The sequence below is a fragment of the Trematomus bernacchii genome, unplaced genomic scaffold, assembly GCF_902827165.1.
Source record: "Trematomus bernacchii unplaced genomic scaffold, fTreBer1.1, whole genome shotgun sequence".
Taxonomy (NCBI): domain Eukaryota; kingdom Metazoa; phylum Chordata; class Actinopteri; order Perciformes; family Nototheniidae; genus Trematomus; species Trematomus bernacchii.
Window position 1 is genome coordinate 17,182,907 of NW_022988050.1, and position 26,681 is coordinate 17,209,587.

Sequence of the window (26,681 nt, forward strand, 5' to 3'; positions counted from 1 at the left end):
GTGAAGACCTATATTTCATTACTTTGGAGAGATTCACTCACCAGGCATACTCTCTGCAGAGTGTCCAGTTTCCTCGTTATGGACGACATGCACTCGTGGAAGCTAGACTGGAAGATGATGCAGAAGACTCTGGAGGAGAAGTTTGGGATCAGAGAGAGCTGGTGGAGGAACCTGCAACACACGAGGAAACACCGATCACACTCATGTCTTCTTCACCATCTCTCTACTCTTTATTCCCTCCTGTTGTTTGACACTGTTTACAGAATGATACACAGCCTGGCACTACGTCTGATCATTGTGTAGTAGTAGAAAAACTCACTGCTCAGGTTTGTCCAGGGGTTTGGCGTTCTCCTTGTCTTTTGACGACTTGATGTGCTTTTCTATCTTGTCCAGCTCATCCTGTTGGGCCCTCTGAGGGAGAGACACAAGAGACCACCATGTCATACCACCCAACAGAACAGATGAGCTTCAGAGTCTGACAATTCAAAGTCCCTTCCATTACATAAAATACAGACAGCATGTTCAATCATATTTAATCAAAGATATATCCCTGTGTTCAAATTTGACTAATTTATGCCCTACAGGTTTTATTACATAAGTGCTAAAGAACTGTATTAGCATAAACAACCTCTGAACAATGTATAACCAGGACTCAAATGCTCAGATGAGATAAAGTGTGTGACTCACATTTTCATACAAGGCCTGCAGGGTCTCCAGGTCAACTACGGTGTTGTCCAAGTTCAGGATGGCTTTAGGACAGGAAGAAAGACACACAAAAATAATATAATACTTTATACCAGCAAAGGCTCAAAATTATAAACTGGCTCCAAGCACAAAGCAACACAAATAAACATGTGTTTAACTTTTGGAGTATACTTCATACCCAAACCTAAATGAATATTTTCCCCAAAAATATTTATACAGATATGGTAGGAATATTTTAGCGAGGTTTTCCTTGAGAACATAAATTCTCTCAATTAGGTAAACTAGTCTCTGACAGCGGAATTTGTGACTAAATGACTAGGCGATCCTTTCCTCAGTGTGGCATACACCTGTTTTATAATATTCCATGTGGAATTAGAATTATTGATATCAAGCGTTCTCAAGTGTTATGAACTCACCATGCTGGATATCTTTCATATCAAGATGCAGGGAGGACATGAGGATCCCTACTGCCTGGGAACGCTTATTGTTCAGGAGCTTCATAACCTGAAAAATATGAATAATATTCACAATTAATGACAACAAAAGACTGAAAGGTAGGCTTAGTGGGAGGGACCATACATTTGCACTGCAAAGTATGTATGTATGTATGTATGTATGTATGTATGTATGTATGTATGTATGTATGTATGTATGTATGTATGTTGTTATATATGTATGTGCTTTCCTAAATTATAAACATCTTTCAGATATCATCAAACTTTTTTTTACAGAATAAAAGTAAGATTCAATGTGACATTAATACAATAGATAATAAGCCATATATCACTTTTTCATTTGAAGAAATACAATACAAATCTGAGCTACATGCCCAGTGTGTAACCCAGGTGAGCACACACACCTGTTTGGCCTTGGACTTGGTGATGGTGTCAGAGAGCGGCTGCTTCTTCTCCTTCACGGCTGTTTTGGAGAACAAATCTACAAACTCCTCAAAGTCCATTTCAGGCTCATCGATTGTGTCCCACACCAACGAAGAAGAAACCTCCCTGAGAAACACAGAAGAGCACTTACATATTGTCATTTTTTAACAGTAAATATTAACACCTAGTTTAACTGGCCTTAAAAAGGTCTTGCAGTTTTGCATCGATTGAAATTATTAAATGTGTAAATGTGATCCGTTTATTATCACTGCAGAAAAAATCTGATAACAGACCAAACCAAGGTGGATTGTCTGATTTGAAGGTTTACTAAGATAATAAGAATCATGATGTGTCAAAAGTTTGATGATATATGAAAGATGTTTATAATTTAGGAAAGCACATACATATATAAAAACATACATACATACCAGGGTTTCCGTTAGCCGGTAATTACCGGTTTTTAGCTGGTAACATTTATTAAAAAACGGTAAATTCAAAACCTGACGATAGTCACTCTTAATAGTTTGATCGGTGCTCTCTATAAAGGCCGATCAGGAGAGCTGGATCTGATCGATATGGACATAAACGTGAGTGAAGCATAGAGAGGCGAAGTCTCTCCCTTTCCGGGGGAGCTCCATGGGACCTTATTTCGGAAAAGTTATGCATTGAAGTCAATGGGGAGAGAAAGATTATCTTTCGATCCCGTTTGAATTGTGCCACGAATTACACATATGATGTTTGTCAATTTAAAAGATAATTTTACAAGTCAAAAAAAAAAAAATGTGTCGTAAAAATGTGAAGTAACACTTTTTTTGTGTGAAACCGCTCAATGAACTACATCTCCCGTCTCGCACCACACAACAAGGCGGCCGTCACGTTGGCACATTTCACTTCTTTCTTTCAGAATGAGGCGAAAAGTATTATAAGAGGTGAAAATCACTCCAAGTCTGGGCATGTTGAGAGCTGTACATACACACAAGGGGAGTGAGTCGGTTCCGTAAGAGCCAGCATGCGGGACCGGGATTCTGGGATTTGTAGTCTTTCTAGTTGCGTATTTTTCATAGTCTTATATTTCAACAGTTTTACGACAAACTGTGACTTTTTTGACATGGAAATGATTATTTAAGATTGTCAAACATCATATGTGTAATTCGTGGCACAATTCAAACGGGATCGAAAGATAATCTTTCTCTCTCCATTGACTTCAATACATACTTTTTCCGAAATAAGGTCCCATGGGTCGGAAGTAGATGGGCGGGACTTCGCCTCTCTATAACCGAGAGAGATCAGATCAGCTGCTGCATAATCACCTGAAGCCCCGCCCACTGTTTAGCGAGCTGCATGAGAAACTGACGCTGAAGCTGTCAGGAGAGAGAGGGAGGGAGAGAGAGAGAGGGAGAGGGGAAAAGAGAGGATCCGTTCCTCCCGTGTTATTATTCAAAGTTAATGTAAACTTTTGAATAATGTACTTCATCTACTACAAGTAGTTTGTTTGAATGTAACAATTATGTTGTTTGTTGTTTGTGGAATCATTTATTGAAAAATGAATCTGAATGTTTCGATCTGTTACGATTATAAACTGAAGCAATATAAAAATGAGCCCCATTAACTGAGTTTTAAACATCAGCATATCCGGTCATAGTCCGGAAATTACCTGCTAAAGGAAACTCTGCTGCACAATTCTTATTATTGAAACATGACCAGTAAGTTTGACCGGCGAGAAAAAATCCTAGCGGAAACCCTGATACATACATACATACATACATACATACATACATACATACATACATACATACATACATACATACATACACACACACACACACACACACACACACACATACATACATACACACACACATACACACATACACACACACACACACACACACACACACACACACACATACACACATACATACATACATACATACTTTGCAGTGCAAATGTAATGCAAATGTATGGTCCCTAATTTCAAGTTACAGTATACAACTGCCTACTATAGAGTAGGCAGTTGTATACTGTAGCTTGAAATTAGCTTTGTACATGGAATGTATTACAACTCTAACTTTTAAGTGGCTAAAGACTGTACTGAACTCTAATTAATAATTTCACTTCAAATATATGTTTTTGATCAAGATCCCTCCGCTTCGCGTCGGGCTCCTGATCAGCCTGTCGGGTGTTCTTTTACCCATAATGACCGCCTCGCTGCACATTATCCCTTACTTATTATACCAACATCACTCTATAATTATACCCATATGTTACACACTAACACACTTCTATTACACCAATGTTACACTGCGATGACACCCATATTTTACCCATGTTAAATTATTATTTCACCTATTACACTATTATGAGTCTCACATTACACCCATATTTCAACTGTATTACACTTTCATTACTCCCATTCTATATTTAAGCAATAGCTCACGACAGGCCGTGGTATATGCTCATTATATCACAGCTAAGGGGCGTGGTTCGGCCCGACGCGAAGCGGAGGGTCGACAACCCCCGACAACCCCCTTCATATATCACGGCCTGAAGTGAGCTATTGCTTTTATAAAACGGTTACCAAGTGTGGCAATATGAAAGAAAAATACACACTCTAATTTAAATAGTTTTTATTAGTAAATAATGATGTTCAAAATAAAATAGTCCCTCTGTTGCCTTCTGCACGAAACATAGTGCGAGGTGGTTGCTATGCAACAACACTAACAACAGCTAGCGAACATATTAGACAGAGAGCGTTGATCCATTAATTGGCTATTTATTTACATTAATGTGTATGTTGCCGTTTATTGTGCACCCACTGAAAAACTGTCCAGCATCAGTAGCATGGCTTACGTGGTTACTTGTATAGGCTGAGGTTGTTCTAGGCTGTTGCTTGGCGTGGCGAGAATATTGCTCCACTTGCTCCGGTCCCCGAGATTCGGCTTCCAGTAGCTCTGGAGAGAGCTTTCGCACCTGTGGCCACTAACGGTCATAATTTCTCTGCTTTGTTTCAAGACCCGCATCAGAAAGCTTTTGAATGGTGATACTTTTCCAGTTGGTCTACCTGCTCTTCACGTAGCTCTACATGTCGTCGTTTAGGTGCTTTTTGTTCTGGAGATAGGCACTCCTCAATCCACTCCTCCATAGTGAGACCCACCCCCCCCCCCCCCCGGAGGATCTTAAATGTTTTTGCGGACCTTTTTGATTACAGATTTGAAAACATCGTTGCTTGCTTTAAAAGTAGCACAATTCATTATGTCAAACCTTGGAAAGTATCTAAATATCCCTGCCCTAATGCCAAAGGAACTGCACACTGAATATGTTTTTGCCGTTTGATGTCTATGTCTGGACCGTTGCGTAAAAAGGAGGGTTTCTGCCCGTTACTTCTCCGCTGCTTTCTTGTTCCAGTTTGAAAAGCAAACTGCAGGCAGTTTGCTTTTCAGCCCAACTGTATACTGTTTATCTCAGACGCGGAGGGATACTGACTTGTTGTGAAAAGTAACTTACAATTCTACCCGTGGTATACGCTCAGTATACCACGGCTAAGAACCAATCAGATTGCTTGATTTTACTTGTCCGTTTTATAATTGACTGTATCCCCCAGGGGACAGAAACTTTTTAAGGGTTAAATAGATTTGGGCTTGAATGGTCAGTAAACTAAACAATCTGCAGCATCATCTTCTACACCACCCTTACTTTTTGGTGGTGAGCTGGATCCTGGTCCAGTAGAGGGGCTTCATGGGTCTGGGGGGCTCCACCAGAGCCTTCCTGGGGGGCTTCTCCTGCGTCAGGCCCAGAGCGTACAGCCCCATGGGCAGAGGAGGAGGCAGCGAGCCCAGAGCCCCGGGGGGAGGGGGTGGAGCACACATGCCTCCCGGTGGAGGAGGGGGGGGAGGAGGCCCGCACCCTGGAGGTGGAGGAGGTGGGGCTCCCATTCCTGGTAACGGGGGAGGAGGTGGAGCCATGCCACAAGGGAGAGGAGGAGGAGGAGGGGGTGGGGGTGGAGCAATACCACCAGGAAGTGGAGGTGGAGGACATGCTGAACCAAAAGGTAATGGAGGTGGAGGAGGAGGAGGAGGAGGAGGAGGTGGAGGAGGTGGCATTAAGCCTCCTGGTAATGGTGGAGGTGGAGGTGGAGGAGGAGGAGGAGGTGGAGGAGGTGGCATTAAGCCTCCTGGTAATGGTGGAGGGGGAGGTGGTGGAGGAGGTGGTGCCATAATCTGTCCTGGTGGAGGTGGAGGTACTGCTCCTCCTGGAAGTGGAGGTGGAGGGGGGGGCTGCAGCTGACAGGAACACTGAAAGCCTTCCTGCCTGGGTGGAGGCTGCGGGGGAGGGTCCGCTCCACCCGGCTCGCTGCAAGGCACTTTGAACTTAAAGCTGTCCTCCATGGGGGAGGTCTGCACCGACTTGGCCTCCAGCCCCCCCGCAGCTACAATGGTTTCAGTCTGCAGGTGAGCGTCACACACCGCCCTCAGCAGCCCCTCCTCTCCGCCCACCTCCCGGTCTGTGGTGGAGGGGGGGGGTTTCACAGTGTCCAGGGGGGGCAGCTGCTCCAGCTCAGCGATCTTGGTCCTGAGGGCCTCGATGGTCAGCTCCAGCTGCTGGATCACGTTCACGTGTTTGGCCTTCAGTTTCGCTGAAGGAAGGACACACTCCTCCTGCTCATATAAACAACCCAAAACACAAATCAGAGATGTTTCTTTGTGTGAAATCTGTTGATTGGCGAATGTAGAAATCACTCCTTTACATCCAAAATGGTCACTGGTACATTCAGAAATGAACGCTGACCCGATGAGACTAATCCATGTATCTGTATCATGTAATCATAATATCTACGTGACAAAACATATGAATGAATAGCTTTGAACACAATCCGACCACATGAGGCTACCAGGGCTCCTCCTATTGGCAGTGGCGAGCCGTCAGGGCCCTCTAGGCCCTCTGTGAGGGCCTAAGATATTCTAAAAAATAATATTTAAAAACATTTAAAAAATATATATTTTTTTTAAATATATATTTTTTAAATATTATTTTTGTTATATTTTTCATTAGTTTTACCGAAAAAAAACTTGATTTAATTGTATTTAAAATAACATTTCCAAAGAAATAAATCCTTCGAATCTGCCTGTTCAGTCTCTGTTGAATGTGAAGGGTTACATGAAAGAAGCTCACCTGGCCCTCTCTGCGATTCACAGAGGGCCCGCTATAGTAACTGAACGAGAGAGTAATGTCAAATGACAGTTCAATTGACCAATCATATCTTCCCTCTAAATGGGTGGGTTTTATTATCGCGGACTTTATGACAAGTTCCGCGCGCTGTGAAACTTTTCTTGTTTCCATAGCAACAACAACTTCCTGTCAACAGCGTGAACTCGCCTTCAAAATAAAAGCATGCCAAATTACACTTAAGACATACAACGGCAACGAAAGTAACAAACACAATGCAATATCATTTTCAATGTCAAAGAACACAAATTGGGTTCACAGGTGTTGTTTTGTGTGGTAGAGGGTCGCTGTCATTGATGCGTTTTGCACCCTGGGCCGTTGTTTTGATATTCCGCTGAAGTATACGCTGTGACGTAATAACTCTTTTTTTCTTCTTTTTTTCGAGGGAATTGGTGGGGGTCAGAGGGCCTAGGTATAAAACTCACGGCTCGCCACTGCCTATTGGAATATCTTGAGAATAAACAAAAAATATTTCTGAAAAAACTGTTGAAAATAAAAAGATAAAGTTATTGCCTTGCACTTCCTACAGCCTATGGAGGCATTTCTAACTTCAGAGAGAAAACATATAGAATATTTGTTTTGATGTTCCTGTTGGAAAATATGAAACATTGTCCGAGCGTTGGCACACAGCTGTATAATAAACTATCACGTACCATGACGACATGATGCTTTAAATCATTTCAGCCTCAGCTTTATGTAAAGATAAAGAAAGAGACTGACCTCATGGCTCTCCTTCGGTTGTTGAGTTGAACCCAAGATGGCTGCTTGGTGTTCTGAACAGAAAACACATCAGCCGGTCAGCAAAACACAGAACCACAGAAACACTCTTCAGATGGCCACAGGTCTTCTGTAGGCCACTGTGACTGTATCAATGTGTGTGTGACATATTACATAGGATTGTTTGTTTTGTGGAGTTTTTCTCCACTACCACACCATCAGAGGGTTTTCACATATTTCCGAACCCAACGGTGACCTGTACATCACTGCAGAAAGGTGAGAAGTTAGAGCATGACTAGTCAGGAAAGAGAAAATGTTTAGGTGCTGTAAAGATAGTTTTTACACAAGTAATAATAATAATAATAATAAATTATATTATTATTTCTTGAACTCAAAGATGCTACAGTATAAGGGAGGGTGGACGAACAAGGACAAACAAAGACAGTCAACAGGAAATGGATTGATGGGGGGAGGGGGGGTGTCTTATGGATGGACAGAGGTGAAAAGATATGTTTTGAGGCTGGACTGGAAGAGTGTGAGGGACTCGGAATCACGAAGATCTTGGGGGAGGGAATTCCAGAGCCTGGGATCTGCCTCAGAGAAGGCTCTGTCCCAGTGCTGCAGAGTTTGGATTTGAGAATGGATAGGAGACCGGCTGCAGTGGATCTGAGGGACCGTGGGGGTTGGTAGGGGGTGAGAAGGTTGGTGAGGTAGGGGGGGGGGGTCAAATGGTGGAGGGCTTTGTAGGTGAGGACCAGCATTTTGTAATTGATGCGGTGGGAGACAGGAAACCAGTGAAGTTCTTTGAGGACTGGGGTGATGTGGTGCCATGACTTGGTGTGTGTGAGGAGTCGTGGGGCTGTATTTGAACCAGTGATTACATTACAACAACACAGTACTATTTGTGATACATGATGCAATGTGTACTGTACAGTATATATAAATATATATTAAAACATTGGACGTTATACATATTTTCTGATTAGAATGTCCTTTTCTTTTTTTGTGTTAGGAATTATTAAGTAGGTTTCATGTCACACCATGCAGCTGTTAGCTCAATCTTGATCTTTAGGTGGCGTCTCTGTTTTTGGAGTGTTAACATGTTTTGCCTGAAGGTATATTTGTTTATTATCTAAGGGTCAGTTAAATATGCAGAGCAGAAGAGAGATCAGCCGGACACACTTCTCTGTGTTCTGTTTGTTCCCTTGCACAAGCCTTTTTATTAAACTGTCGATGTTGTTAGACATCAGTTCCAAATTCCAGCAGCTTCTTTGTGTTTTCCAATTGTATTTCTCAAGGGAAATCCCATCTGCCGGGTTTAATCTGTGGCACTCAGTGAAGAGTATTTAAATTGGTTTGTATGTACATGTACATGAAAATGAACTGCACATGTAGCAACAAAAACATTAAGCTGCACACACTCAATTATTGGCACACCTAACATCTTGGATAGATTTAGGAATTTCATATGAATTTGTTGAACGAAAATGAGTTATTAATCAGAAGAGAATTTGAAGCTGAACAGAAGGTTAATATAGAAACAGAGATGGGGGTCCCTCTGGTCCTGTGGACAGCAGAGTGTCAGCATGAGTAACTGGACCCACTAAAGTGTTATCAGATAGAGAGATAATACTAATTAATACTGAAGGACAAAATGTATCAACACATTCAAATTCAAATGGTATATAAAAAAAAGTATTTGTTTTTTGTTATCTGCTGAAATAACAAAATACAATACCATTAAAAAAAAAGAGTATTCTGACCACCTCAAAGCACTGTTACACTACCTGCCAGCATTTCTTCATCCATACACACATTCATTCACTGATGGCAATGCTGCTTTACAAGGCGTTGTTTATCATCTAACTCACACACTCACACAGGGCTGATGGCTTTGAGAGCAATTGTACATTATGGGTTGGTATCCAGCCCAGGAGTCTTTGACATGCCAGCAGTGAGAGGTGAGCATTAGTGTGATCTGAGTGATGCATGTAGCTCTCCAGCGATGCTGCCAAACACCAACTATCCATGTCATCATGGTGTCCCTGCCCTATCACTGTTATTTTAAAGAGCACTAATGTATATGCGGCAAATTGTGTAATACAAAATAGGAGGTCAGATTTAAAAAAAAGTTACATTAAAAGACTCTAACTCATCATACTTTAAGGAGCTTAATATGATCATAGCCCCGTACCATCATTCTCAATCTGCTAACAATTGAAAATCCTCTGGCTTTCAGGTTACAGAAATGACTACTCACCTTGATTGTCTTCTAAAATGCCAAAGCATGAACATCCCATTCAGATGCAGATAGGATATGGAAAAAGGAAGAAAAACAAATACAAAGGTGAGAATCCTTGTCTAAAACTGGACCGATCATCAGTGAATCTTAAGCACTTGGACACACATAACAATGCTTCCCTCTTGATGCTAGCTTCCACCCTGCCTTTTTCCCCATTGTGTTCCTCTTTAGGAGGGAAAGAGACTCAATTTCAACAAAACACATATGGCAGAATTATAAGACAAATACAATTAAATAATTCATAAATCTTACTGTAATACTAACGTAAAATCAGTTCTATGCTGTTCTTTGTTGTTTGAAAAGAACAGTGTAACAGTTTTGTATAAATGTTTGACCTAATCAACTCATGGTATTCCTCTTCAAGAACACTGAACCTTTAGCTAACATCTACCTCTTGGTACTAGAACTGTCAGACATTAAGAATATGTGCTCACTTGGGCTTAACAACTGTCCAAAACTGTGTAGCTCTAGACTGAACATGGACTCAATGGATACATCTCTCATGGCTGTCACACCCAGCAAATCTTAACACATACTGTGAAGCATAAACACATTATAATACATGAAAAATGGGAACAACACAAAGTAGACTAGTCCAAAAAACAAGATGATTGTCAGTGGATACAAATTCTGATCCTAAGATCCAAACTTTGAGGGACTCACATAAATCTCAGCATCTTTCCAACAATCTACTGACTACACAAATAAAGAGCTACCGTTGAGAAAGACTTATCAGCCCTATTAAGTAGCCAGCTTGCGATATATATGTGTATATATATATATAGATGATGAGTGTGTGTTGATCTTACCTGCCTCTGTGGCTTTGAGCCAAGTCTTGGTGTCCCCTCCTGGTTTAACAGGAGCCCAGGGGCCCCTCAGCTGCCCCGGTAGTTTCCCCTCCAGAGAATCCAGGGAGTGAGAGGGCTGGTTAACTGCTGCCCAGGTATACAGCTGGTCATGCTGCGGGGGGGGGGAAGTAGATTTGGTACTTTTGATTATCACTCTACAAATATGACAATGTACAGCAAATATTTGTACTTTTACTACACCATTTAACAGTATGTTGCCTTAGTAACAGTCACGATGCTGTAAACAAACTAATTCTGATTCACAGAATTGTGAGTCAGAATAGGAAATATGTCACACAGGGTTAACACAAAAAGGAGAACAAATACAAAATATACATACAGTATGTTAGGTACATTTAAAAGCAAGTACGTAGTAACAAGTACGTTTTACGTTTTTGTAAGTAGTAGCAACGAAATGTTCATACGTAGGATAGAATAAAAAACATTTTCTGAAACTGAGATTGTAAAAATATGTTATACTCTTTTCATCACATCCCACATTCTCTTGGACTAGGTTGCCCCTGTGCAATCATGAGTATGTGCTAATGCATATATTGGTGAGGAAATCAATATACATGACATACACTATAGGCTGTGGTCTTGCAATGCCAAAACCGCCAATGGCCAAAACAAAGAAAAGATAGATGATCATGGCGTGTGATCACAGGATGTGTGTGTGCGCACAGAACCTTCACAACACACATGATGATGATGTATGGTTGAATGTAATAGCAAACAGATATTTGCTTTGTTAAGACTAAATATAATCTGGTTCAGAATGAAGTCACTTTCTCAGATCTTCTGCATTGTTTCATTGGCCGCCCGTCGTGCATGCATGTTAGTGAAGGTGAGTCCCTGTGTGTCCCACTGGCTGTTCAATCACAGTCGCTCATACAGCTGTTGCTGCCCCCCCTCCAGGTTAGACACTGTAGGCTCTGTCAGCACTGTTGTCCCTGTTTGCGCTGTTAGCACTATTAGCACTATTATCACTGCCAGTACTGCTAGTTGCCATTTTTGGCACCTCCATTTTTCCTAGACATGGGCGTGTTAACGCATTAACACCTGCTGTTTCTGGAAACCTAAAACCTTTATAAATGTGTGTGACTACACAGCAAATAGAGATAAACTGATGACTGAGGAGATATCCCCCAGTGTTGAGATGTTTAAGATGGCACTTACACTCATTTGCCTTAGATGTAGTAAAGACAGAGAAAATGCATCTTGCCGAACCATGCGCCAGTTTCTTGGTGTTCGATAGCGGGCAAGATCTCCACTGTTGGAACAGAAAGTGCTCAAGTATGATAGCAACAGCAAGAATACTACTATATGAGCATATGCCCTGTCTAGAGCACATTATACAGAGGGCATGTCAGTGACAGTGGCTTTGTCAATGCTTTAGCTAAGCTCGTCTGCCTGTGCAACTGCTCTAAGAAAGGTACTTTATGAACTAGTTGACTAGTGGAAGGACAACAATGTTCACACTGAGTAATGTTATTCGACACAGTGTGAAAAGGGACTGTTCACTTTGTTTCCTAAAAGACATGGCATTCAGTTTGTTAGATGCCTTCTCACTTTAGAAATAATTTAGGTACTTTTTTTCAAATGTAGGTTTAGGGACACATGTATTGGTTTTATTTCCACCTTAAATACAATTAAATACTAGTATTTAATCATGTATTTAATCATGATTAGTAAGATTGTTATTGTGATTGACATGGTTACATTTGTTATACGATTGACAGTACTACTTTTGACGTAAGAAGAAATAGCCCTACTCAGGCAATCCCGGCCTACACTTTGTATGTTGTATGGCACCTAGGTAATACTTATAAAGATCAAACACAAATCCCCAATAATTGTCGTCACTTTTTAATTACTTTTTCCAATCCCAACCCTAACCCTAAAACTAGAAAGTGGCGACAGATAACCCACAAGTACTGGGGTTCTATTAAGAACACAGCAGCAAACATAGCCCAACCACAGCTTTGAAAAACGTTTATGAAGTGTGTCTACATACATCAAATTTGGCTGATGCTGTGGAGGGGAGGTGGGTGGTGCTGCCCTCCAGCTGCTCTCTGAAGCAGTCAGCAAACGGCAGCAGGAGCCCCATGGCCAGGATCCTGGAGCAGAGCCGCTCCGCCTCCTCCGGCTCCTCCTGCTGCTGCTGCTGCAGGAACAGCTTCTCCAGGAGGGTTCGCCCTGACAGACCATGATCAAACAAACGCTGTTTGCTAAAAATCCTAGCTAAATAAAAACAGGATGTACATGCACTGTAGTAAGTTGTTACTGACAGCACATTGAACAAAAAGATTGAACTTGAAGAGTCTTTAGTTATCAAATAGTCAACCATCGATTCTACACTATGGTGTCACTTTGTGTTAGTTTCAGTTAAAGTTGGACTTTGGATGGAGTTATTCTACAAACAAGGACATATCATACATACATACATCTAAGAACTCCACTTTCTCCAGCAGAAATCTAGATTGGCAAATCATTGGTCAATCAGCTTTTCAAGGTAATGGACCCTTATATGCATGACATTCAAAAGAATACTCCAGTGCTTTTAGGAATTACCAGTCTCGCTGACATCTAGCTGAATTAATCAGAAGAAATCCAATTAAGCATACACTGAATTGTTTGTGTCTGCATATCCATTGATTCCCACTTGTTACGTTGAGCATATTGCTTTCTTCTTGCCCCCAGTAAACTATAACTGTATTGTAAGTGACATTGCTCCCTGCTCACCTGTGAAGATGTCCTGAAAGCTGCAGGTAGAAACCTGTCCACAGGAGGATCTTCTGGTGGCACAGAGGGGCTGGCTGCCTCCTCCTCTGTAGCCCACCAGATATTCCCCTGAACCACCCCCCTCCTCATCCCTGCTCCTCAGCCTCCTCTCCAGCTCCTCCGTCCAGTCAGCAGAGCGACTCAGAGAGCCAGCGAGGCTTCGAGAGCGCTGCCGCCGGACCCGAGGACTCTCAGCCATCGTCCTGTCAACACACACACTACAGGTTAGTGTTGCTTTGGAAACAGATCACTCACAACACTTATTACAATGGGCAAACTACAATGATACAATAAAAACAGGCAAATTACCAATGTTCTTCAAATTTGGCAGTAGCCTACTTTTAGTATTGTAGCAGACTCAAAGGACAAAAATCACCCCTGTCTGTGGTTAAAGTCTAGCACCCAAATAATGTGCCTTTACTGTGATGTTTTACCTTCAAATCCAACACAGTAACATTTGAACAGTGTCAGTGTGTTACTATGGTAATGCAGATTGTTGAAAGGAGCAACATTTTCTTTTAAATGTGAGTGTTAAGCCTGAAAATAAACGACACACCTTGTACAGTCAAAGACAGAAGTCACAACTTTTACAGTTTTTCAGACTTCATTTTATTTGGAACTTTCCGAAAGCCAATGGTCTAAATGAATTAAAACAAATATATATATATACTTTTATTTATTTATGAATTTCACTCAGTAGTGCTACTTCAAAAACAATAGCAGGCATCATTCTGACTTTAAAGGAATGCCCATCACAAGGATGCAAGTGGGCTCTAAAACTAAATGGAGATGAATGGAACCACATGCCTGAGTTAAAGCCCTTTCAGAAATGAAATATGAAACCTTGCAGGGTACATCTATCTTCTATATAGTGTTGACTTTTTGTTATTCAGACATAGATGACTTTTGTGCCAATGTTCCTTACAGACATGACAGGATATTTATAGAAAGAGCTGAGTGTGGATGTGTTATTTGGCACCTGCTGAGGGTACTATGTTTGTCCTGTACCCACCAACAGGACAAACATAGGGTACAGGACCTTTAGTTCTAACAGCCAGGTGCATCATCTGGACAAAGATAAATTAGATAAAAGATAAATTGTTTGTTAACTGAATGCTAACGAAACGTAGGCCCATCTGCATTACTAACCAAGCTGTTTCTTGCTTAATGAAACCCATAACATTAGCTTTCCTTTATGTGTGACTGTTTACTACATTTTGTGTTTGAAAATTGTATTCACTTTATTATTTGGTGTTAGTTTAGCATTTTTTGACACTTACAGCAAACAGCTAGCGGGTAGCATTGTAACCCTAACCCTTACCCTCAAAATATTGCAGACTTGCTGTTGATTACATCATACTTCATTTCCCTGTTGGCTTTGGGGAGATTTATTCACGAAACATGTGCTACCACTGTTATTGATGCCGATGCTCAGTGTGTGGTGTCTGAGTGCCCTTTTGGTTAGATTTAGATATTATGGTTTTGTGCATTTTTAATCCCTACATTATATTCACTTAGGTAATGAGATCTGGGAACTTGGTGACGTTACTATGCAAGTGGTGTTGCTTTTAATCTCTTTCTGTGCATGTAAACTACACTAGGTCAGTGTTTAAGTAAGAAGGTTGTTTGTCAACTGTGATGGATGTTTGGGTTATAACTTTATCATTTTACCAAGTTTGACCAACCTGGAGGTTCGTTGTCTGATCAGTCATCATTACACTCTGATCAGTCATCATTACACTCTGATCAGTCATCATTACACTCTGATCAGTCATCATTACACTCTGATCAGTCATCATTACACTCTGATCAGTCATCATTACACTCTTGAGATTTCTTCCTGTGACTTGTTTTTGCAACACAAAGTTCCCAGACCCCATCAATAACCTTTGTAATGATTCGTATGATTCTAAAACTACTAAAATAACACCATCTTGTAATAAACTTCAATTATCCTCTTTATCTAACAAATACAATACACTTTACCTGCAAATGATTAACATCACTTGTGACTGTTAAAACGCATACTGTATCAACAAATCAGAAATAATAACATTATTATAAGTGACTTCACCCCAGGTACCTGTGGAGGTGGTGGTGGGCTCTGCGCGGGGACAGGGGGCTGTGGGAGGGGGACAGGGCGGGGGAGTGTCCAGGGGAGCTGAGCTGCCTGGTGGTGGTCTTGATGTAGGAGGGGAAGATGGGAGGGTAGGGTTTCACCACAGGGGAAGAGGAGGTGGAGGAGTGAGTGGACCTGAGGAGATGTCTGGCTAATGTGGGGCTCTCCTTGGGGGGCAGCGGGGTGAAGCACACGCTGCTCTTCCTGCACTGCTGGTTGGAGGGGGGGGCAGCAGACCCCGCACTCAGGCAGTCCTCGAGGGACTCTGCACTGGTACCCGAGCCCAACAGACCCTCACCTTCTTCGAACACGACCCCTGAGCTCAGCACGTTTTCGGGGGGGTCTGCTGGTGGAGGGCTGAGATCCACCTCCACCCCCGGATCCATCTCCTCCTCTCCTTCACCTCCTGCTCTCTCCCCCGGGGTCTCAGCACTGTCAAATGTGAGGTCAGTGAAGCTGTTAGCACAGGTTGTCATGGAGACCGGGCTGACTGTTGCCCCCCCTGTTGTAGCCATGGTGATGGTAGTGTGAGGGGGCTCCTGCACCCAATCATGCTGCTCCTTTGTGCCTGTGGCAACACAAAGAGGGGCTTCTCTCTCCCTCTGCCCCTTCCCATTTAGCTCCGGATGCTCCAGCCCCCCCATCTCCTCCCTTCTCTCATGTACCTCAGTGGGTGAGGGGGGGTGTGGTGTCTGCTCCGTGAGCTTGACAGAGCTGGACACAGTTCCCGTCTCCAGGAATGACAGGGCATCGGACCCCAGCTCTAATTCTGGAGTCAGGTCAATCACCTCTGGAGGAGTACATTGAACTCCCCCATTACTCTCCCTCCTCCCCTCTCCTCCCCTCAGGCTCAGACCCTTTTCTCCCGGTCCTTGTGCATCCAAAGTAGGATAACCCCCCCCATGCTGCTGTTGGTACTGGAGCCTGATAGCCAGCTGGATGTCTGCTAGCAGATCCTCGTGGTCGGCTGCAGAGTGGAAGCTGTAGATGTCAGTGTCGGACCCTGAGCTGCCCCCCTTCGGCCCCCCATCCTCCGCGGGTGAGGTTGCTGCTGTCGAGGCTTTCCTCTGCACCTCCTGCTTCGGCTCTTCTTTCTTTTTCCCCGGTTCTGATTTCTTTTTCTTTTCAACCTCAGTGTCCGACGGCCCCAGCTCGTCTGCAGACAGCTCAGGTGTTTTGGTGTCCAGCTCCTCATGTTGGGAGAGTAACACGTCCTCCTTCGATCCCGTCACTGACGAGCACACGTCCCCTCTCCCTTTCAGGTTGCCCTTTCTCTTCCGGATGGAGAAAACAGAGGACTTGGACTCGGATTTGTTTTTCTTCTTCCCTGGTCCTGTGCCATGCATCCCCCCTCCTCCTCCACCGTTGCCTGCTCCTTTACCTCCATGCTTACTGTGTGGTTTCTTTCCCCCCTTTTTGGTGGTATCCCCTCCTCCCTCTCTCCATCCTTCATCCAGGGAAGGGTAGCTCCCGTTACCCGATGCTGCTGCAGCTCTCTTCTGCTTGGCCTCCTGGTTGCCCATGTTGATAGCAATACCGATGGCTTCCTGCCTCTCCTCTCAGGTCATGTCAGCGAGAGCCCCTCCTGCCTGGGGGAGTCTTTAGATGCTCTGGAAACCGTTGTGGCCTAATCTGTGGAAGCACGTCTGGTGGAGGTGGAGGAGCTGCTGCTGCTGATGGTGTTAAAGCTCCGTTGTGCTCCTGTCTTCCTCCTTGTCTTCCTGTGACGGAGGCCGGCGTGGCAGTGATGTTGACGCTGATGCAGGAGAGGCATACAGCTCCCTCCTCCTCCCCTTTCTCTCTTTCTGTCTTACCCTCCCCCCTCCTCCTCCTCTCCATCTGCTGAAAGGAGTGACGTAGGCAATGCATGCTCAGTGAGGCTCGGGCAGGGAGGCAGGCTGGGTGAGATGCTGGGAGACTGGGATGGGGACACAAAGCTATGCCTACGGGGAAAAAAAGCTTGAGAGGAATAAAGATGCTGCTGGCGACTGTGACTGTGCTGTTGGGGGGGGTACACCCTCGTCTTGGCTGAGCTATCTCATCTGTCACTGCAGTTAGACACACACTAGCTCACTACAGCTCCATGATTCCCTGACTCCGTCCGACAATACCCATAGTGCTACAGTATGTGTGGGCAGGACTCCGGTAAAAGGACCTCTTATGCAGCGTACTGTTATTGCAGGATGCTGGCTCCTTGTCATTTTATTTTGCACAGCAATCACAGAAAAAATAATGCTTATTCATGGTTTGAAAAATGTACCTGAGCCATTTTTCTATTACAAAAAATGTATTTTTATTAAGGGTTTAAGTTATTGTTTCAATTGGAAAAAAATATCACTATTTGCCTTTAAGCAACTTACAATAAGTGCTGATCAATTTAGTTTACATTCAAACAGATAAAGCCTTACCATTACGTCCCTTGTTCCGGTGCTTTCCGTCACATCACATGATCTTCCTCAGTACATGGAGTTGTAACAGAATGTGGCTGTTTACATTTCCCCCCAGTATGGGGTACAATCCATGTTTCTGTTCTAGTGCAAAAGGAGTTTTTTGTTTTTTTGTTAATGAAAAATCACTAAATCACAACAAAAAACCTCCTGACATTTATACCGTAGGAAATTAACTTCCCCTTTTTGTTGGTGAAAGATAAAACGAGAGAGGCAGCATGTAGATGTCTGGACACGGTGTGCAGGCTTTTGGCATTACAGAGGAAGATCGAGACAGGCAGATCACGCAGACTGCGTGGGGCCTCACCTCACGGAGGGGGCCTCACCTCGCGGAGGGGGCCTCACCTCGCGGAGGGGGCCTCACCTCGCGGAGGGGGCCTCACCCGAAGCGGCGCACCTTTATGCGCTTATGCGGCGCAGTTACTGTAAGCGCGCCACAGTTTCGCCGCGTGCTCAACTACCACTCCTACAATATTACTTTACTTCCTTCCACGGTCCAAAAAAAATACATTAGGTCATTTATCAACTTATGCTTCACTTCAGTTTAAAACCAGTTAAACCCCACGGCAGGAGCCCGCGAGCCTTGCAACATCTTGCAAGAAACAGCGTCTGAGGTAGCCGCGGCGTTGTGGGTTGGCCTACTGGGCCTACTGGGCCTAGGCCCACCCACTCTGGCACTGGGCATTCATTGATCAAAAATGACTGGGCGAAAATATAGTTTCCAACATTTTTGATCTAAATGAACAATTAAATCATAAAATAAGAGCAAACAGGTGTTTCCCTTTCAAAAAATAATTAAATTAAAAGCAACATTAAAGGTAGGGTAGGTAAGTTTGAGAAACCGGCTCGAGATACACTTTTTGTTATATTCCATGGAATGCTCTTAACATCTCGATAGCAATGAATATCTTAAGTGCTTTGACAAAAAATCCATAAAAAAATTTCATCTGTGGAAGCCGTAATACTGTAAAAAGCACGACCAATCATTTTAGCCGGCCCGGCTAAAATAACTGGATGGCCTACCTGCCTGTCAGCCTTCCATCTGTGCACAAACTTAACTCGTGCCCTCATTGGTCATGTGCGCGTTCGTGTGTGTTGGAGGAGGGGCTCTATAAGGAAGTGGGAGATTTTCTCCGGTTGTGTATTTTCAAATTATAGCGATCTCGAGCCGGTTTCTCAAACTTACCTACCTACCTAACTACCTTTAATTAACGTAATCAGGCCGAACACATAGTCGAAGCGCGGGAGCAAACACATCGTAGAACGTCTCGCGGCCGCGCACAGACGAAGGAGGACAGTGGACTGGACAGACACAAAAAATATACCGCGCTCACTAACGATGTCACAACAATCGATGTTCAGGTTTTTTTAAAAGAGTAAGAACAGAGTCGCCGCCGCCGGAACCACCACACTCATCATCCTCACAGCAGGTGCCGCCTCAGAGAGACGAGAGTGTGTTTAATGTTGTGCCCCCGCTGAGCTCAGTCCCTCTGCGGGACGTAGCATCTGTTGGAAGGACAGAAAATAGCATCCCAGTGCCGGACCTATCAGCCATAGATGACCCGGCGGCTACACGGCCAAAGCTCATAAAGTAGGCCTACCCTCAGACACTTTTCGGACAAAAGAAAAGGAGCTTCGCTGCCCACTGGTATGACAAGTACACATTCTTGGAGTACAGCATTAGCAAGGACAGTGTGTTTTGTAAAATGTGCCGGCATTTTAGAGAGAGAGGTGGGGCCTGGCGGAGAAGATACATTCAGTCGCCATGGTTACAGGGACTGGAAACACATAGACTATGCTCTCAGTAAACACGAATGTCATTCTAGGCATAGCCTATTTTTATTAGATTATTAACAAAAATCGCGAGAAAACATTTGAACAGGCCCAGCCGAAATTACATTGGCCCACCCACAATTGAAATCCTGGCGCCGCGGCTGGTCAGAGGGCTTCTTAACATTTAATAAACTATGAATGTGTCATATCCACTTAAAGGTGGGGTAGGTCATTTTGGAGAAACCAGCTCGAGTGCGCAAGCATTTGAAAATACACAGCCGGAAAAAATCTGCCACTTCCTTATAGAGCCCCTCCTCCAACACACACGAACGCGCAGATGACCAATGAGGGCACGAGATAAGTTTGTGCACAGATGGAAGGCTGACAGGCAGGTAGGCCATCCAGTTATTTTAGCCGGGCCGGCTAAAATGATTGGTCGTACTTTTTACAGTACGACGGCTTCCACAGATGACATTTTTTTATGGATTTTTTGTCAAAGCACTTAAGATATTCATTGCTATCGGGATGTTAAGAGCATTCCATGGAATATAACAAAAAGTGTTTCTCGAGCCGGTTTCTCAAACTTACCTACCCCACCTTTAACGGGAAGAAACTCAGCTATCAGACAATATTAACCATTTTTTGCAAAAAGAAACATACTGTAAGTGTAATAACAAAGGCTCTGAATTAGCCCTGAGCGGGAAAAATGCTAATACACTTAGCACAGAACTCACGTTAAAATACCCTTATTACTTATCATATCTGCACAAAAAATCGATTACCAAGCTGAGATTCCACAGATTCTAGACATATAAGTATCATCACTGAGCGATCAGAACTCCCGGCGAAACGACAACAAACAATAACAACAAAATTAGCCAAAACGGCTAAAAACGTCTTAATTTAGTTGTTTTCTGATCAAAAGTGGTCTTCAATGGCATTAAAACGATAAAAACGATGCTGAAGGTTAATCCATAGGTTAATCCAATGTGTCTGTGTCACTTTGAAATGATTACTGATAATCCATCACTCCATTTTTATGTCAATAACGGAGTTTTCATATAGATGAGAGTAACACCTACGTCACTTCCGGGCAAAAATTACGGCCCCGCCCACTTTTGGGGGAAAACAACGCTGTCATTTGAATGGCGGTCAATACAAATTCTGAAGTTTTTGCAAATCCGATCAGAATTTTTTGAAAACCGTGGATTTTTGGATCTTCAAAGAGCCCGATTACGATGGCAAGTCAGGCAAACAATTACATGAAATCATTTGAAGTCGACAATCGGTCTCGATATATGGTTAAATTAAAATCAGTAGGCGAGGCTGTAATTTCTCCAGCTGTTACGGCCCCTACACACGTGCGTTGTCGCTTGCCGGCGGGCATGTCTGAAGCTAGACCAACAACCAATCACCTGAATCTTCCGCCCCGGACACACAAGCAGCGGTTTGATTGGCTAGAGCTTGTACTGGCATATGATTCGATTGGCTGACGCTTCCGTCGAAGCTTCAAAAGTAGAACATTGCTCTACTTTTGCAGCGAGCACCGCGAGAAAAGCTACGCTTTGCTCCCACAATGCAGTTTGGCGAAGCGTGACGTCACCCCATTCAAAGTGAATGGGCAGAAGCGTTGAAGCATCAACGCACGCCGCCGTGTGTAGGGGCCGTTACTCTCATGAGCGAGGCGGAAAATAATAGTTTTATCATGCCAAAAAGCTGCTGTGTCGTTTATTGCACCTCAAACATTAAAACAAATCCAGAGTTACGTTTGTCTGTACTTCCTCTAACAACAAAGGACAGTAAAAGAAGAGCTCTGTGGCTTCAGGCTCGACCGCCATTCAAATGACAGCGTTGTTTCTCCCAAAAGTGGGCGGGGCCGTAAAGTGATGTAGATGTTACTCTCATTTTGGTGCCCCCCCCCCCTCCAAGCAATACACAATAGAATATATAAAGAATAAATGAAAAATCTCTACAAAAGACCAATACACTACAAAAACTGAAACGTATTGACATGTTGGTTATATACATAAAGAAGGTTTCAAATGTATTCAGTATTGTATGAACATGTTTTGATTGGGGGGTGGACGTCACATGCCGGAAAGATTTTTTAACATTTTAAAGTAAAATGCTTCAATCTGGTGCACTTTGAGCAGAATTACTAGAGACTAGATCTAGGGGGTACAACACTAAAACACCCATATGAAAAAGATCGGTTTACATTTTAATAATCAAATAAGTATGTGAACATAACCAATAACCTACCATAGCCAATAACAAATAAATGTAACGTATTTTATTTTTGTTGTTCATTCATATCTTATTTGACCTAGTTAACATTTATTTATTCATGCATTTTTTTTAATATCTCCAGTTTTAAACGATATTTTTGGTTTACTGTCCTATAGTATACATTGAAATGATTTCAAACCTGTTGTTATTTATCCTAATAATTATAAAGGAGTGCCTTGGAAATATTTGTTTACATAAATTGTGACCAAACCGTTTGAGACCCACTGAGATAACTTAGACTAAAGTGAACTATCTAAACAGACTCCTTTACCTCACTGAGCTGTAGTTATCAGCCTCAATCCAACAACAATCCGCGGTACCGATGCTCGCTCGCACTTTGGCTGTGAGCTGCGGGCGCCTGATAAGTCAACATCCCCCACTTTCATCACTTACAGCGCCCATCGTACAGGGCAAATGCAAAATGTTGCCGACCCGGGGTGCAAAGGGTGTTTACTTTATTCAATTATTAATGTAAATGTATTACATCAAAATTAGTTAATTGAAATATATATATATATTTTTTTTTCTTTCTCCCAGCGCAGCACCCCTCCAGATTTGGTGCCCTAGGCGACCGCCTAGTTCGCCAGTGCCAAGGGCCGGCCCTGCTCTCATCTATGAAAATCGATAGCCTACTGCTATATTTAACCATATATCGAGCCCGATCGTCGATTTCCAATGGCTTAATGTAGTTGTTTGCCTGACTGGCCATTGTAATCGGGCTCTTTGAAGATCCAAAAATCCACGGTTTTCTTAAATTTCTGATCGGATAAGCAAAAACTTCAGAATTTGTATTGACCGCCATTCAAATGACAGCGTTGTTTTCCCCCAAAAGTGGGCGGAGCCGTACTTTTTGCCCGGAAGTGACGCATTTGTTACACTCATGTATATAGAGAGGCGAAGTCCCTCCCTTTCCGGTGGACCTCCATGGGACCTTATTTCGAAAAAAGTATGTGTTGAAGTCAATGGGGAGAGAAAGATTATCTTTCGATCCCGTTTGAATTGTGCCACGAATTACACATATGATGTTTGTCAATTTAAAAGATAATTTTGCAAGTCAAAAAAATGAAAATGTGTCGTAAAACTGTGAAGTAACACTTTTTTTGGTGTGAAACCGCTCAATGAACTACATCTCCCGTCTCGCACCACACACCAAGACGGCCGTCACGTTGGCACATTTCACTTCTTTCTTGCAGAATGAGGCGAAAAGTAAGTCTGGGCATGTTGAGAGCTGTACATACATAAAAGGGGAGTTAGTCGGTTCCGTAAGAGCCAGCATGCGGGACCGGGATTCTGGGATTTGTAGTCTTTCTAGTTGTGTATTTTTCATAGTCTTATATTTCAACAGTTTTACGACAAACTGTGACTTTTTTTACATGGAAATGATTTTTTAAGATTGACAAACATCATATCTATAATTCATGGCACAATTCAAACGGGATCAAAAGATAAGTTTTCTCTCCCCATTGACTTCAATACATAATTTTTCCGAAATAAGGTCCCATGGGTCGGAAGTAGATGGGCGTGACTTCGCCTCTCTATACTGTAGCTGCTATACGGTGCTGGCTGCTACGATAGCTACTAGAGTGTATGACAGCTTCCGGTTCCGGGGCATTCTGGCTACGCATCACTCATTCACCAATGGGTAATGTTTAGATGGATTTGAGGAACTTCCCCTCGATTCTATTGGCTCTAACGGTTAAAAAGAGATGTCAATCATCAAAATCGACCATTGGGAGCCAGAGATATGGAAAATCCACCCAAATGACCCCAGAAGTGTTTTGTTTTTTTCTAAATCTCTCTAAAAAGGTCAAATCTCACTTGTTTTGAATCAATCTTGATACAGGGTACTTATTATATGTTATAGTGTGGATTCCTAAAGCTTTGAGTCTACTATCCCATCATTCATCATTCACTATAAGTAATGTTTTTCTTTTTTTGGACGGACACTATAATTTACACTGAATTTACTTTAAAATAAAACATTTCTATATTGATTCTGACTTTTCTACATCCAACTCACAGGTTTATCATTGCTTTGAGAAAAAAGATTATTAATGTATCCCTTTTAGAAGGGAAGATATAGTCAATTGTTCTGGGAATGTCATTTTCGAGCCTGAGGCCTGAAAAACAGGCTCGGGGCTTAACTGAAGGTGTAAATAACTGATGTGGTAAGGTCAAAGCTAAATAAGGTAAACTAACCCCAAAGACAGAGATTGCCCAACATAACGATATGGCAATATGGAGCATGAAACTCCATACCATTACGGGGCAATTGCAGCTCAACCGAAGAAAGTGTAAAATATCCATCAAGCCTAAAACAAAAGAAAAACCTTATCACTGATGTTGTCATATCATTGATTGCCTTACTAGATCAATATCTTGAAAGTATACTGTAGATCTGTATATCACTATGTTGTATTTGCTGCTCTTTATCTCAAAACTGTAACAATAAGTTCTGGTTTTGGAGTGTAAACAGTTAATTATGTTCAGCAATCTTGGGTTAATAAGACAGAGTTTATTCATTTTATTTTATTGTTCTTTTACTCATATATTACATGAACATCAATGCAAATGCATATTCTGTACAGAGTCGAGGTGCACATTAATAAAAAGGGGCCCTGTGTTTACATTCAGTGTTCATTATACTCAGCAAAAGCCATTATGGGTATATTTGAGCTCTTACACATGGGCCCAGTGTGTTTCCCTTTTATTAAAACATTTCTAAGGCTAATTTAAATCCAATCCTACTAGCTTGCAGTCTTCTTTCTCCCTGACTTTGTTGGCACATTGCAGCATGTCTTGCATCTTGATCAGCCAATACTTGAACACACACACAGCTCTATAGCACTGTGGGATCCACATTATAAACACACACGTGCAATGTGTTTAACCTTTGTTTTTATAATGGCTTTCTTTATTCAAACATGTGTTCAGCCACCCGAGAAGGAAACCTTTACAGAGCAGCTTCCAATAACTCTAGTTTGTTTCTGCTTTGTTAATGTTTAGACGTTGTCAATATAAAAATGTACCATCATGACGTCAATCATGTCCCTTTTGTAGACTACAACATTATTGGCTGGTTTCAAGCGTCACATATCGACAGACATAACAAACAGAACAGGCCACTGCCAACTTTGAATTTCCATGCACTGAAAAACCTGAAACGTTGACTTTAATTAAATCTATGATGTCAACAAATGTAACATAACATTATTAGGTTAGTTAAAAGCAATAATATTCAGTTTAACCTATTGTTTTTTATTTAAACTTAGTATTATTGCTTTTAACTAACCTAATACAATAATGAGAAATCTGTTGACATAATACATTTAATTAAAGTCAACTTTTTAGTTTTTATTTTGTTTGGAGGCCCTTAATGTCTAACATATTAGATGTTGTACATGTATCTCCAAAGTAATACACATTTTGTGTTTAGTTTGTATACAATCAAATGAAATAAGTGTCAGTGTCACACAGTGTTGTAATTTTCAGTTGACAAAACATGCTGTGAGCAACATTCAAACAATACTGAATAATAATCACTTAAAATCAATTTCCTTAAACAACATAACAACAGTAATCGACTTTGTGTTCATTGGTGGTTTTCAGAACGCCTACAGGCCCTGAACAGGGTATTGCAAAACATATTTCACTTATCTGAAAGTGTAATTATAGTGACAATAATAAACAAGTGTATATTAAGAGTATTTTTGCCAGTTAACACAATAACACAATACAATTCAACAGAAGCACAGGTATACACTCCTAAAACTGCTTAAATAAATTGTTTTTTTTCCAAATAAACTAGTAACAGATTACTCCATAGCTGACATCCAGGTTTTCATTTTTAGCTGAAAATGAAAAACCACAATTAAATGAAAACTGTCTGTCTGCTGTTCCATTGTCCTGGTCGTATTAGTGTTAACAAACAACATGTTGGATGCAAACTATTTCAAAGCTCTTACATCCTTTAAAAGGTTCACTATACAACATTATTAAAATATTTTATTACTAGGGCAAGAGACATCTCTGCTCAGATTTTTATTTCTAAAGCCCTACTAGTTGCTCCACAAGGCTGCGTTTATTCATTATACTTCAAACTACAAATTGTCAGAACGAAAAACACAAATTGAAAATGTTGCTTTTCGAGCCTCAATAATATTTGGTTCATTGTCTGGGAGCAGGAATTATCTTTGTGATTTCTATTTGAACATTGGATTTTGATACCGGAGGTTCATGTGTCCACGGAAAATACTCAAATTCATCCTCTGGGGACCATGAATATCTGTAACAAACATTGTGAAAATCCAGAATTAGTATCTGAGCAATCGCAGTGATAGCCAAAACGCTAATCAACATGAACAAATTGCAGAAAGCTGTCACCAAGCAATTAGGAACCATAAATGGTTGTTCCACATATGAGACCAACAGATGAGCCTTTGGCCCCACTTCTAGCTCAGTAAAACTTCCTGTAGCATTACTTTTCCTAGGCACAATTTCATTCTGCATCTTTTGAAATATAAGACTTGTATGTTGGTTCCCAAATCTGAATCAAGATCAGGAAAATCATCTTTAAACACAAATCTCTCAATTATT

The 26,681-nt window shown here is 42.0% G+C and overlaps 1 protein-coding gene across 1 annotated transcript in view; it reads right to left on the reverse strand.

The window, feature by feature from the left end:
- Window positions 1-17,314, reverse strand: part of fmn2b (formin 2b) — a 36,729-nt gene extending 19,415 nt beyond the window's left edge. The window contains exons 1-12 of the mRNA XM_034119004.1: window positions 15,541-17,314; window positions 13,419-13,660; window positions 12,691-12,872; window positions 10,635-10,785; window positions 9,784-9,795; window positions 7,527-7,579; window positions 5,277-6,238; window positions 1,565-1,709; window positions 1,122-1,209; window positions 688-749; window positions 320-411; window positions 42-171 (exon numbers count right to left, since the gene is read on the reverse strand). Of these exons, the coding sequence (XP_033974895.1) occupies window positions 42-171; window positions 320-411; window positions 688-749; window positions 1,122-1,209; window positions 1,565-1,709; window positions 5,277-6,238; window positions 7,527-7,579; window positions 9,784-9,795; window positions 10,635-10,785; window positions 12,691-12,872; window positions 13,419-13,660; window positions 15,541-17,099 (3,678 nt within the window). The 5' untranslated portion in view covers window positions 17,100-17,314. The remainder of the gene's footprint in view (window positions 1-41; window positions 172-319; window positions 412-687; window positions 750-1,121; window positions 1,210-1,564; window positions 1,710-5,276; window positions 6,239-7,526; window positions 7,580-9,783; window positions 9,796-10,634; window positions 10,786-12,690; window positions 12,873-13,418; window positions 13,661-15,540) is intronic.
- Between the last annotated feature and the right edge of the window lie 9,367 nt (window positions 17,315-26,681).